The sequence below is a fragment of the Rhinoderma darwinii genome, chromosome 6 (genome assembly GCF_050947455.1).
Source record: "Rhinoderma darwinii isolate aRhiDar2 chromosome 6, aRhiDar2.hap1, whole genome shotgun sequence".
Taxonomy (NCBI): Eukaryota; Metazoa; Chordata; class Amphibia; order Anura; family Rhinodermatidae; genus Rhinoderma; species Rhinoderma darwinii.
In genome coordinates this window covers 94563829-94578712 of record NC_134692.1, presented here as the reverse complement: position 1 = coordinate 94578712, position 14884 = coordinate 94563829, and the positions used below count along the sequence as shown (strand labels likewise).

Genomic DNA, 14884 nt, shown 5'->3' with positions numbered 1-14884 from the left:
GTACCAATAGAAACTACAGTTCGTCACGCATAAAACAAGCCCTCCCGCAGCGATATCAACGAAAAAATAAAAAAGTTATGGCTGTCAGAACATGGCGACACTAAAACATGATTTTTTTAGAAAAGAGTATTTTTATTGTGGGAACATAGTGAAACTTAAAAAAACTATATAAATTTGGTGTCGCTGTAATCGTATAGACCCGCACAATAAAGTTAACATGTTGTTTATACTGCACGTAAAAAACACTGTAAAAAGAAACAAAAAGAAAAACATGCTTGCATGGCTGTTTTTTGGTTTCCTCATCTCCCAAAAAATGTAATAAATAGTGATAAAAAAATAAAATCACATGTACCCCAAAATGGAACCAATAAAAATTACAGCTCGTTCCACAAAAACCGCACCCTCACACAGCTCCGTCAACGGAAAAATAACACGTTATGACTCTCAAAACGCAATGATGCAAAATGACGGCCCAGACTAATTTTTTAGGTCCAGTAGAATTTCACTAAATACCCCACATCGTCATTTGCTGGACCCCACATGTGGACCTTGTAGATGCTGCGGAGATGAGGAAACTTTAGGGCCTTGTGCGGCTCATAGGGCTAGTGAAGAAGTCAAAGATTAGGCAACAGTGGAGCGCAGATATTTTGTATAATACCCAATAAACCCGGCCTGTGTGTCACGAAGCGGGTTAGTGGACCCACTAGGCCGTACCGCCGTAGCGGGACGGCAGCTGGCCAAACCACAGGAAACCCCAGAAATACAATGTCCCGCACAAGGGTACCTGGATAGTGCAGACGGTGACCGAAGCTCTGGCACAGATGAGATGGGTGCAGCAGATGGCGCCAAACGTGGCGGATAACACAGGAGCCGCAAGTTGCGCCAGACGTAGCGGATTCCTCCGGACGTGGCAGGTGACAAAGGACGTGGCGGATGACACAGGACGTGGCAGATTCCTCTGGACGTGGCAGATGACACAGGACGTGGCAGATTCCTCTGGACGTGGCAGATTCCTCTGGACGTGGCAGATGACACAGGACGTGGCACGGCTTGATACTAAGGCAAAGCACTGGAAACAGGAACGGGGAACAAGGCACGTTGTAACAACAGGAACGGGAAATACTAAGGGACCATTTGCAAGACAGACTGGGAAAACTAACAACGCTCAGGCAAGGATTAGAAGGCCAGGGGCCTTCTTATAGACCAGGAAATCGTGGCAGTTGATGATGATGACGATTTCCTATTTGCGCACGCTGGCCCTTTAAGGCCGGGCGCGAGCGTGTGTGCGCACCCTACGAGACACAGCCGAACGGAGCGGAAGTGAGCGCTGGCGTCTCATAGGAGGGAGACGGAGAAGATCAGGATGGGGTGAGCAGCGCCCTCCAGAAGATGTCTCCACTCCTCCAGAGCCAATTTGATGGCCAGCAGCTCCCGATCTCCAATGGAGTAATTGCGCTCAGCAGAAGAAAACAGTCTAGAGTAGTAGCCACATACTACTGCCTTTCCTTTGGAGCTCCTCTGGAACAGAAGCGCACCTGCACCAACAGAGGAAGCGTCCACTTCTAGTGAGAACTGCCGAGATATGTCAGGATGATGGAGGATCGAGGCTGAAGTGAAGGCTCTCTTGAGGCTAATAAATGCGGACTCTGCCTCTGGAGTCCACAGTTTGGCGTTCACACCCTTCTTGGTAAGGGTCGAGATGGGAGACGTCAGAGAAGAGAAGTTAGGAATAAACTGCCGGTAGAAATTGGCGAATCCCAGGAACCGCTGTATGGCCCTTAAAGGAACAGTGTCATGGCAAATAATTTTTTTTATATGTTAAAGATGTTAGTGCTTTAATAAAAACGTTTTTATTCATTTGTGTGTTTGTGTTTTACTTTTTCTTATTTTTACACTTTTTCTTCCCTATGGGGGCTGCCATTTTTTGTTCCATTTCTGTGTGTGTCGATTAACGACACACACAGACATGGAGTACGGCAGCCACAGTCCCATAGGGACTGTGAACGGCTCCTGTCCCATTCACGTCCGTGTACAGCGTCTGTGTGGGAACTGCGCATGCGCCGCTCCCACACAGTCCTATTCGAAATTGGCGCCGTCCGGCGCCATTTTCCTGTGGACCGGAAGTCGCGGCCGGACTGTAATATTACTACTTCCGGTCGCGGCTTCCGGACTTGTGCACATGGAACAGCGGCAGCAAAGGGAGCGGACGGGCCGGAGGGAGCCGCGGCGGCAGGAGCAGGTAAGACATTTCAATGTATGTTAGTGTTTGTGTGTGTTTACTACTGTATGTAAACCTACTACACTGTGGGTTACCTCAAAAAATGGCGACACACAGTGTAGGAGGTTAAACCTTTCAAACCCCTCGTTTATCCCGGCACTAGCCAGGATAAAGGAGGGGGGGATGCTGAGAGCTCACTAGAGCGAGGGCTTTTAACCCAATGTTGCAATGCTGCAATTTTGGGAACTAGCTCCATCTAGTGACCAAAAATGGGTAGTATTATAAATTAGAATTAATTTATAATATTTCCTGACTATTTCCTGACTCGTGAAAAAAATAAAAAAAATTTGAACCATGTTTAATCACCCACACACTAAATGTTTAATTTTTAAAAAAAAAACATGTTTTTCTGGCAACACCATGCCTTTAAGCCTTGGGGACGTGGCCACTCCAGGACAGCCTTCACTTTCTCAGGATCCATCTTGAGGCCTTGATCCGAGATGATGTAGCCCAGGAAGGGCAGAGAACTCTTCTCAAAGACGCACTTCTCCAACTTGGCGTATAAATGATTCTCCCTCAATCGTAGTAGAACCTGACGGACATGCCTCCAATGAGTCGTCGGATCTGGGGAGAAAATCAAAATATCATCGAGATAAACAACAACACAGACATAGAGTAGATCTCGGAAGATGTCGTTAACGAACTCCTGAAACACTGATGGATCATTACACAGTCCGAAGGGCATCACCAGGTATTCATAGTGCCCGTCCCGGGTGTTAAATGCCGTCTTCCATTCATCACCCCGGCGAATCCGGACTAGATTGTAAGCCCCACGCAGGTCTAGCTTAGAAAATTTTTTGGCCCCTCGTATGCGATCAAACAGCTCAGAGATGAGTGGCAACGGGTATTTGTTCTTAACTGTGATCAGGTTGAGGCCCCGGTAGTCAATGCAGGGACGAAGGGATCCATCCTTCTTTTTAACGAAGAAGAATCCAGCCCCGGCCGGAGAGGAAGATTTTCGTATAAAACCCCTCTCCAGATTCTCCTTGATATAGGCCGACATGGATAGAGACTCAGGCAAGGAGAGAGGATATACCCGTCCACGGGGGAGAGGCATTAGGAACCAGTTCAATGGGGCAGTCATAGGTCCGATGTGGAGGCAGCGTCTCAGCCTCCTTTTTGCTGAAAACATCTGCATACTGAGCAAAATGGGGAGGCACGCCTGCCAACGACTGAGGCAGAGGAGGCCTGACAGGATGGATCTGCAATAGACAACGACGATGGCACTTGGAGCCCCATTGGAGAACCTCTCCAGAATTCCAGTCCAGGACTGGGGAATGTAGTCGAAGCCAAGGCAGGCCCAGCAGAACAGGATTGATGGCCTTGGGCAAAACAAGGAAAGAAATAAATTCAGAATGAAGTACTCCAACCTGGAGCTTTAACGGCTTGGTTTTAGAGATGTTGGGATCAGGCAGAGGCAGTCCATTAACTGAGGCAACAGCCAAAGATGTCTCCAGGGGAACTGTGGGCAACTGAAGATGATCCACCAGCTCTTTCTGGATGAAGTTTGCAGCAGAGCCAGAGTCAAGATAGGCAGAAACTTGATGCGTCCTCTCGCCGGATACCAGGGTCACAGAAATAGTCAATTTGGAAGCGAATGCTCTGTTAGATTCCGTTCCACCTAGGGTTGTCTCTCCAACCAATCCTAGGCAATGGGGTCTCTCCGGCCTCTGGGGACACAGACGCACAATATGGCCTCCATTGCCGCAATACAGACAAAGTCCAGAAGTGCGTCTGCGTTGTTTCTCCTGGGTAGACAATTTGACACAATTACCCTGCATCGGAACCTCTGGTGGGACGACTGAGGAGGATTGCGGGACAGCAGAATCCAGCTTGGGAAGTTCTCTCCCCCGGAGAACCTCTTGGGAACGTTCCCGGATCCTAATGTCGACACGGGAGGCGAGTAGGATAAGATCGTCCAGGGTAGATGGCAGATCACGAGCAGCCAGCTCGTCCTTGATCCCTGAAGACAGTCCCTGCCAGAATGTAGCCACCAAAGCCTCGTTGTTCCACGTCAATTCAGCAGCCAGGATACGGAACTGGATGGCATACTCGCCCATGGAGGGGTCTCCCTGGTGTAGGATTAGCAAGGATGCAGCAGCCGAAGAACCTCTCCCAGGTTCCTCAAAGATCGAGCGGAAGGTCCGTAAGAAGCACTGCAAGTCCCGGGTCTCTGGTCCCTGATGTTCCCACAGAGGATTGGCCCATGCCAGGGCTTTGCCAGTAAGGAGAGAGATGATGAAGGCGATCCTGACGTCATCCGAACAGAAGGACCTGGCATGTAGTCTGAAATGGATCAGGCACTGATTCAAAAATCCCCTGCAGGACCTCGGATCTCCGTCATAGCGTGGAGGTAGCGGCAAGAAACACAGGGGGTTGGTACCGGTACAGACAGGAAGTGTAGCAGGAGGAACCGCAGGGACGGGTGCGGTGACGACTGTGGTTGGAGCGATCAACCGATGGGCTATGGCGTTCACCGACAGGAGGAGCTGGTCTTGTCGTGACTGGAGATCCTCCATCTCAGCCAGCATGGCTTGTGTCGTCAAAGTCTCAGGTTGACCAGCGGGGTCCATGGCCTGAGCGTACGGTCACGAAGCGGGTTAGTGGACCCACTAGGCCGTACCGCCGTAGCGGGAAGGCAGCTGGCCAAACCACAGGAATCCCCAGAAATACAATGTCCCGCACAAGGGTACCTGGATAGTCCAGACGGTGACCGAAGCTCTGGCACAGATGAGATGGGTGCAGCAGATCGCGCCAAACGTGGCGGATGACACAGGAGCCGCAAGTTGCGCCAGACGTGGTGGATTCCTCCGGACGTGGCAGATGACACAGGACGTGGCAGATTACACAGGACGTGGCGGATTCCTCCGGACGTGGCAGATGACACAGGACGCGGCAGATTCCTCTGGACGTGGCAGATGACACAGGGCGTGGCACGGCTTGATACTAAGGCAAAGCACGGGAAACAGGAACGGGGAACAAGGCACGGGTAACAACAGGAACGGGAAACACTAAGGCACCATTTGCAAGACAGACTGGGAAAACTAACAACGCTCATGCTAGGATTAGAAGGCCAGGGGCCTTCTTATAGACCAGGAAATCGTGGCAGTTGATGATGATGACGACGATTTCCTATTTGCGCGCGCTGGCCCTTTAAGGCCAGGGGCGAGCGTGCGCGTGCACCCGACGGGACACAGCCGAACGGAGCGGAAGTGAGCGCTGGCGTCTCCTAGGTGGGAGACGGAGATCAGCGCTCACAGATCCATGGCTGCGGGCGTCGGGAGGTGAGTAAACCCGACGGCCCGCGGCCATGGACGCTACACCGTGTATAAAGGATTAGTTCAAAGCGTACCACACCAATTAATGGATTATTCATTCTCCCCATTATTACATCATCCTATTATGCCCTGATGCACTCCGCCCAGCTTACATATACCCTGATGTACTCCGCACAGTTTACATATACACTGATGTATTCCGCCCAGCTTACATATACCCTGATGTACTCCTCACAGCTTACATATAGCCTGATGTACCTGCATATATTACATATACCCTGATGTACTCCTCAGTTTACATATATCCTGATGTACTACGCGCATATTACATATACCCTGATGTACTCTGCACAGCTTACATATATCCTGATGTACTCCGCCCAGCTTACATATGCCCTGATGTACACCGCCCAGCTTACATACACCCTGATGTACTCCGCCCAGCTTACATATGCCCCCACATTATAAGATAAAATACCACTAAAACACCAAGCAAAATCTGCGCTTCAAAAGCCAAATGGTGGTCCAACTGAGCCTGGCAGTGTGCCAAAACTGTAATTTATGACCACATATGGGGTATTACTGTATTCTGGAGAACCCGCTTAACAATTTATGGGATGTGTGTCTAGGGTGGTACAAGCTGGGCACAACTCATTGGGCACTGAAATGGCATATCTGTGGAAAACAGCAATTTTCAATCTGCAACATCTATTGTTTACTCATTTTTGCAAAACACTTGTGCAGTCAAAATGCTCACTACACCCCTAGATAAATTCTTTGAGGGATCTCGTTTCCAAAATGGAATTGGTGATTTATCGTGGGGTACCACTGTACTGGTATTATAGCTCAATGCAACATGGTGTCAAAAAACGAATCTTATAAAATCTCCACTCCAAATACTAAATGGCGCTCCTTCCCTTTAGAGCCTTGCTGTGTGTCCAAATAGCAGTTTATGACCACGTGTGGGGTATTTCCCTACTCTGAACAAGTTGCTTTACAAATGTTACGATGCTTTTTCTCCTTTATTTGTTGAGAAAATGAAAAATTTTGAACTAATGCTGCGTCTTATTGGAAAATTGTAATTTTCCATTTTCACTGCCCATTTCTAATAAAATATATGAGACACCTGTGGGGTCAAAATGCTCACTACACCCCTAGATGAATTCCTCAATGGGTTTGCCAAATGGAGTCACTTTTTTCCACTGTACTGGTACCTTAGGAGCTTTACAAATGCGACATGGTGCCGAGAAATCAAACCAGCAAAATCTGTACTCCAAAAGCTAAATGGCGTGCCTTCCCTTCTGAGTCCTTCTGCTAGCCCAAACAGCAGTTTATGACCACATGTTGGGTATTTCCGTACTCTGGAGAAGTTGCTTTACAAATGTTGGGGTGCTTTTCATAATTTATTGAACAAAATTAAAATTTTGAGGTAAAGATACATCTTATTGGAAAATAATGTGATTTTGATTTTTCATTTTCACTGCCCAATTCTAATGAAATCTATGAAACACCTGTGGGGCAAAATGCTCACTACACCCCTAGATTAATTCCTCAATCGGTGTAGTTTCCACTGTACTGCTACCTAAGAGGCTTTGCAAAAGCGACATGGCGCAGAAAAACCAATCCAGCAAAATCTGCTCTCCAAAAGCCAAATGGGGCTCCTTCTCTTCTGAACCCTGATTTGTATTTATACAGTACTTTTTTACCACATATGGGGTATTTCCGTACTCTGGAGAAGTTGCTTTACAAATGTTATGGTGATTTTTCTCCTTTATTTGATGAGAAAATTAAACATTTTTACCTAAAGTGGAAAAAAATGAAATTTTTAATGTTTACTGCCCAATTCTAATGAAATCTATGAAACACCTGGGGGGGGGGTCAAAATGCTCACTACACCCCTAGTTGAATTACTCTAGGGGTGGAGTTTCCCAAATGGAGTCACTTTTTCCACTGTACTGGTACCTCAGGAGCTTTACAAATACGACATGGTGCCGAGAAATCAAACCAGCAAAATCTGTACTTCAAAAGCTAAGAGTCCTGCCGCTTCCCCAAACAGCCGTTTATGACCACATGTTGGGTATTTCCGTACCCTGGAGAAGTTGCTTTACAAATGTTGGGGTGCTTTTCATCATTTATTTGTTGAAAAAAAAAATTTTTTGGAGGTAAAGCTACATCTTATTGGAAAATAATGTAATTTTTCATTTTCACTGTCCAATTCTAATGAAATCTATGAAACACCTGTGGGGTCAAAATGCTCACTACACCCCTAGATGATTTCCTCAAGGGGTGTAGTTTCCTTAATGGAGTCACTTTTGGGGGGTTTCCACTGTACTTAGGAGCTTTACAAATGCGACATGGTTCAGAGAAAAGAATCCAGCAAAATCAGCGCTCCAAAAGCTAAATAGCGTGCCTTCCCTTCTGAGACCTGCTTGCCCAAACAGCAGTTTATGACCACATGTTTGGTATTTCCGTACTCTGGAGAAGTTGCTTTACAAATGTTGGGGTGCTTTTCCTCATTTTGAGGTAAAGCTACATCTTATTGGAAAATAATGTAATTTTTCATTTTCACTGCCCAATTCTAATGAAATCTATGAAACACCTGTGGGGTCAAAATGCTCACTACACCCTTAGATGAATTCCTCAAGCGGTGTAGTTTCCAAAATGGGGTCTTTTTGGGGTGTTTCCTTTATTTTTGCACCACAAGACCTCTTCTAACCTGACATGGTGCCTGAAATATAATTTAAGAAAAGGAGGGCCCAAAAATCCTCTAGGTGCTCCTTTGCTTCAGGGGCTTTTGTTTCAGTCCAGTAGCGCACTAGGGCCACGTGGGAGATTTCTAAAAACGTCAGAATCAGGGCAATAAATATTCAGTTGTGTTTCTCTGGTAAAAAAAACCCTTCAGTATTACAGGAAGAATGGATTAAAATGGAATTTCTGCAAAAAAAAAAATGAAATTTGCAAATTTCCCTTCCACTTTGCTTTAATTCCTGTGAAACGCATAAAGGGTTAAGAAACTTTCTAAATGCTGTTTTGAATACTTTAAGGGGTGCAGTTTTTTAAAATGGGGTTATTTGTGGGGTTCCTAACATATAAGGCCCTCAAAGCCACTTCAGAACTGAACTGGTCCCTAAAAAAATAGGCTTTTGAAATTTTCTTGAAAATTTGAGAAATTGCTGCTAAAAAAGGTGTTCAAAAAATTATGACGATCTAAAGTAGACATATGGGAAATGTTAGCTAGTAACTATTTTGTGTGGTATAACTAATCTGTCTTACAAGCAGATACATTTGAATTTAGAAAAGCTAATTTTTTCCAAATTTTCGCACAATTTAGGTGTTTTTCACACAAAAATATTGAATATATATCGACCAAATTTTTTCACTAACTTAAAGTACAATATGTCACGAGAAAACAATCTCAGAATCGCTTGGATAGATAAAAGCATTCCCAAGTTATTACCACATATAGTAACACACGTCCGATTTAAAAAATGAGGCTGTGTCATTTGGTCCAAAAGTGGCTGGATCCTGAAAGGGTTAATATTTTACAGACATGAAAATGTGAAAAACAAGGATTAGGCTGTGTTCACATCAGCGTTGTGTTCCGTCTGAGCTTTCCGTCGGGGGAATCCCTCAACAGAAAGGCAAATGGAAACTACAGCTTCCATATGCATCACCATTGATCTCAATGGGGACAGAAACTTTGCTAATGGTTGCCATTTGACACCGTTTTGAAAGGGTTCCGTTGTTTTGACAGAATCAATAGCGCAGTCAGCTGTGGTTTCTGTTTGCCTTTTCATTGAGGGGTTCCCCCGACAGAAAGCTCAGACGTAACCCCTTAACGGAACACAGCGCTGATGTGAACAGGCCCAAAGTGTAGTATTCCGACCACCTAGAAGGGTGTGCAGCATACCACATGGTCACATTCCAGTACAGGAAAAGGCCACAAACAAATTTAGACCTAACAAAATAATGCCAGGTTCGCAAACTCTGGTTCTGTGTTATTTTGGTTGTTCAGGTAGTCCACAATAGGGGTAGATGTTAGTTTGTAGTCAACCGGACTTAAAATATCCCATTCACACAAAATGTTACACAACCGCATGGTTTCCCTAGCTATCTATGGCATTTTCTCCCCCTTCCCATATTTTTTATCAAGGAATTGGAGAGGGAGGCACCTGAAATTTTAGCACTCATTGAAACACAAAGGGGCAGATTTACTAATGAAAATGTGCCAGAATTCCGGCTCAAATTGAGGCAGAATTGTGGTGCACATGACAAGCGCAACATTTCTAGGTTGTTGTAGACACTTTTTGCAATTCACTCGACAGTGAAAGGGGGGCGTGGATTTGATTAACATCGACATTTTAGCACAAAAAAAGATCTAAAGTAAGGAAAACAAGAGGTGGTATATCATTAGACAGAAGTGTCAAAAGATGCGCAAAATTTATCATCCAGCACTTTGATAAATTTGACACATCTAGTCTAATTTTAAGCAGTCTAAATTTAAGACAGTATTATAAATCTGCCCCAAAGTTTTCACTTGATAATTTAGTGAGATGAAACTCATTGTTAGGGTAACCATACACAGACAAAAGTTGAGAAACTTTCATTGCATCAATTCCAACCATACATTGGCCATTATTCTTCTTGTGTTGGAGATGTATGGGCACACTGAATGACTATTACGGCCAATATCATCTGACATGTAAAGATAAGTCAACCAGCCTCTACTTCTATGTAATGTGTATAGGCAGGTTTAGTTATTTGCTATATGTTGAGCAGTATTAGGTTTTCCTAAGCAGAAACAAAGTGGTGGCACTTCACCTTTATTATAAGAGGCATGAAAACTACACCCATATGCCAAACACAGAAATGATATCGAACGTATTACTGGTGAATAAATGAAGTATTACCTGTCCTAAGCAAGCCTTAGCAAGCTCACTGCAGGGCTTATTGTAGAAGTCACTCAAAAGGCGCATTTTCTTGCTCTGGAAGAATTTGCTAGTGAGGGAATCGTTTTCTCTCTGTATTCCAGATACTTTCTTCTCAATCTCTTGGTCATCCTGTGTTTGCAAACATCTTCTTTTTGTAGGCATTCTAATAGATAGTCAAGGTAAATTCCAAAATGAATTTGCTATAAGAGTTCTAGTACCGAACTAGCCCAGAAACACAACATTTGTCATTTTACACTCTGTGCTCAGCCAGGGGTGTAGCTAGTGGGGGGCAGGCAGGGCATGTGCCAAGGGCGCAACCCGGTGGTAGCGAAGGGGGGGGGGGGCGCCAAAGAGCAGCTGATCACTGCTAATAGGAGCCCCATATGTCGGACACCTGCAGCAGCTTTAGGAAGAGCCAGGAAATTACGGCGTTCTGACTGGGGTCTGTGACGGCCAGGGAGTGTACCAGTCCAGTCACCTGACCTCACATCAGTGACATGAGGTCAGATGAGACTCAGGTCAGGGAACAGGTCCACTCCCATGCTGCAGCCTTCCAGCTCTGCCTCTACTCTGTGCTTTGTCGAGAAGCAGCTCCGCCCACAGCCCATCCTGACCTGTGATGCTGTCAGCAAGGAGACGTGTGTGTGCGTGTGCGTGCGTGTGTGCGTGCGTGCGTGTAATATTTGAGAAGACCCTGGTAGCTGGCAGGTCAAAACTACAATTGAAAAAAAACAAATGTAACCCATTTTCCCAGCTAGCAACTGAATATTAGTAAGATATAACTTTTATTAGTCTATTATTAAAAGGTCCAGGATGGACAACAAGAGCACAAAAAGTTAAAATTAGCTAAAGACCACTAGCAAATGCTCTATGTAAATGCTGCCAGGTGTAGGCAGGATTCAATATACAAATCCTATTACAATAGGATGCCTGCGTCAGCAGCTGCAGACTGCCTGACATACGCTGGTGTCACAGTGTATCAGAGGTAGAGTCTAGTAGGTCATAGCAGTTAAAATTGTAATATGTATAGCCCCCCCCTCCCCCGACATGTTTCGTTGTCAACACAACGGTCCTCAGGGGATAACAATGGGGCTTGTGAGCGGCGCTCTACTTAGGATTTAAAACCTCGGATGAGCCTCACACAGGAATCACCTGTGCGGGGACCAATAGAAACGTACGAGGAATGACAAGCCTCTAAAAAGTAGGATTGGCATATAAGAACGCCACTCAAAAGAAGGTGCAAATCAATCAATATGCGCAGGCGGCGCATGAGTATAGCCACCCAAAGTGGACTTAGCCGATTAGGGCTATAAGACATTGCCCACATAGGAATACCCTGTGTGGGATCCAATGGGGTTACAGGGCAGTCACGTGCCTCTATATCATCAGATTGATAGCGAGATGAGTCAATCAAATGGAGGTACCTGTACGCCAGTCAGTGCGTGCGTGCAGTGCATGCGCAGAAGGTCCCAAAATGGACTTAGCCGATACGCGTGAGTAGCGCATGCGCAGGAGATCCAAAAGTGGACTTAGCCGATTATAGTGACAAGACGACAGGTGCGCATGTCTGTGGACTTAGAGCCCACACTCTTGGATCAAGGCACTGATCAAACGGTAAGTAATATATGTGTGTTAAAAGAGCACACATCTACATGTAGTGTCTGGAAGTACAGGGAGACGAGAGGCTGTATTTGATATAGTCTCGTACGTGATAGCATTTATATTAATTAGTGTATTAATGATGAAAAATCCGTAAGATCAGACGGTAGCTATGGGGTACCTAGCTATACACTATGATACATCGTAGGCTTAAAGGGGTTGTCCAGTCCCTAAACATTGATGGCCTGTCCTCAGGATAGGCCATCAATAACTGATGTGTTCGGGTTCCTGTCCCGGGACCCGCCAATCAGCTGTTTTGAAGGGGCCGCAGCACTCGTACGAGAGCTGCTTCCCCTTCATTTGACTTACTCGCTCACACTGGGAATCGCCGACACGGATTCAGTGTGACCGGAATGAAGTGACCGGAATGAAGGGGAAGCAGCTCTCGTACGAGTGCTGCGGCACCTTCAAAACAGCTGATTGGCGGGGTCCGACTCCCGGGAGCCGGCCAATCAGCTTCAGCAGAAAGGGATATTAATCTTATCCTCCTCTTCAGCAGCGGCAGAAGTTCTGTCCTGACCCTATCCGGGATCACGATGTGCGCAGCGCTGTAAGTACTGTCAGTTACTATAGTAACAGGGGCCCACATTACTATAGTAACTTTTTATTGATATGGTGCGGGGGGCCATGGGCCCCCCTGGCTTCGGGGCCCGGTCGCAATTGCGACCCCTATAGCTAAGCCTCTGGACCTGCATCTATCAGCCTTTTATGGCTAGGGCATAATGGTGGAGCTGGAAGCATTGTACTGGGTGGGGAGGGCAGCTATTGGGGACATTACACTGCGTGGGGGCAAAACCTGCAACAACAAAAAAAAAGTCAGTGTGAACAGGGCCTAGGAGGTGCAGGATGCTGTATGGAGGCACACATATCCTCTGCAGCTCAGTGCTTCAGAGCCAATATGCTCCGTGTGCCGCCTGCTCTGTAATATGAATGCCAAGGTTTCTTTCTGGCACATTTCATATATATAAAACACAGTAGAACCTATAGAAGTATAAAGTGCTGTATTTTATACATCTACAAACAACTCAGAGGTTCCCTAATACGTTCATGTGAGTGAGCCCTGAGTGTCATAGAGACATAATAGATTCTGCATACATATAGGCGTAGCAATACGCATTGGTCACGTCCTGGATCCTGTGAAGTGACCACGACTACTGAGAGTGGAGGCGACAGGGAGAGCATGCGTCGTTATGTCCAGGCTAGAACCCCGATATCAGAGGAGACCGCGGGACAGTGCACAGTACCGCCACTACTGTATATTCCCCTATAAGCCGCCGCGCACACCAGCATGAACCATACCTTGTACACATTGTAACCCGGAAGAAGACGACCGGACTCTCCCATTCACAAGGGGGAATAGCAGCTGTCTACAAATGCAGGAGATCCATATTGCTATCCGTTTTCTCCCTGAAAATAATAAACTGGATTCGTTCACAGCGGAGTGAGTCGACTCTTGTGTCTCGCTGTGAGCGCTGTACTGACTCTTCATTCTATGTATGTCTGTGCCGTGCGTTTAAGCCTGTGTGAATAAAGCCATAGAGATCTGCTGAGCTGACCACGTTTAGCTAATAAAGTGATGACGTTTATGGTGTCAGTACGATTGTTACAGAGTGATGGCTATCCATAAAATGAAGGCCAGCCTCTCACACACAGTATTTATGCAGTTTTGGTACAGGCTTTTTTGCTCCGTTTTTTTTTAGTCAAAGCCAGAAATTGATTCAAAAGAGTGGAAATGAATAAAGAAAATACAGAAGCATCTCCTTTCTTTTGTGTCCATTCCTATGTTTGGCTCAAAAGATTATGACAAAAACGACGTCAAAACTACATGTGTGAGTTTTCAGAATCGCAATAAGTTTTTTAAGAGCTTAAAGGACCAGTGTCACGAAAAAAATATATTTTACATCAGTTTGATGTTAGTGTTTTATTAAAAACTTTTATATTTATTTGTGTGTTTGTGTTTTACTTTTTTTAATTTTTGAACTTTTTCTTCCCTATGGGGGCTGCAATTTTTTTTTCCATTTCTGTATGTGTCGATTAACGACACATACAGACATGGAATACGGCTCATACAGTCCCATAGTGAATGCGAACGGGGCCCGTTCCATCCACTATGCTGTACGCCGTCTGTGTGGGAACGGCCAAGTTGAACTGTGCGACGTCCGGCGCCATTTTCCTGTGGACCGGAAGTCGCGGCCGGACAGTAAGATTACTACTGTCGCTGCAGAATTTAGTATGTCCGTTAACGTTGGACATCATCTGCATTTGTCTATGAGCTCCAAATTAGTGAATGCTCTCTCAATGGTGGATCTGAGAGAGGCCGGCCGGAGAGAGACCATGACACGCAGCTTCAGTGTTCAAACGATCTCTGCCCTAGGGGGCGGATCCATCTTTATTTATAGGAAAATGAGAGTAGGTGGTAACCTCATGAGAGTAGGCGGTGACCTCGTAATGAGAGTAGGTGGTGACCTCATAATGAGAGTAGGTGGTAACCTCATGAGAGTAGGCGGTGACCTCGTAATGAGAGTAGGTGGTGACCTCATAATGAGAGTAGGTGGTAACCTCATGAGAGTAGGCGGTGACCTCGTAATGAGAGTAGGTGGTGACCTCATAATGAGAGTAGGTGGTAACCTCATGAGAGTAGGCGGTGACCTCGTAATGAGAGTAGGTGGTGACCTCATAATGAGAGTAGGTGGTAACCTCATGAGAGTAGGCGGTGACCTCGTAATGAGAGTAGGTGG

At 45.9% G+C, this 14884-nt stretch overlaps 1 protein-coding gene across 2 annotated transcripts in view; it reads right to left on the bottom strand.

The window, feature by feature from the left end:
* The window catches only part of MPG (N-methylpurine DNA glycosylase), a 45226-nt gene extending 31535 nt beyond the window's left edge, over window positions 1-13691 (bottom strand). The window contains exons 1-2 of one of the 2 annotated variants that reach the window (XM_075830049.1): window positions 13446-13691; window positions 10467-10650 (exon numbers count right to left, since the gene is read on the bottom strand). In XM_075830049.1, coding sequence (XP_075686164.1) covers window positions 10467-10650; window positions 13446-13456 — 195 coding nt within the window. In that variant the 5' untranslated portion in view covers window positions 13457-13691. The other variant, XM_075830050.1, reaches the window with a different exon arrangement.
* Window positions 13692-14884: the final 1193 nt, after the last annotated feature.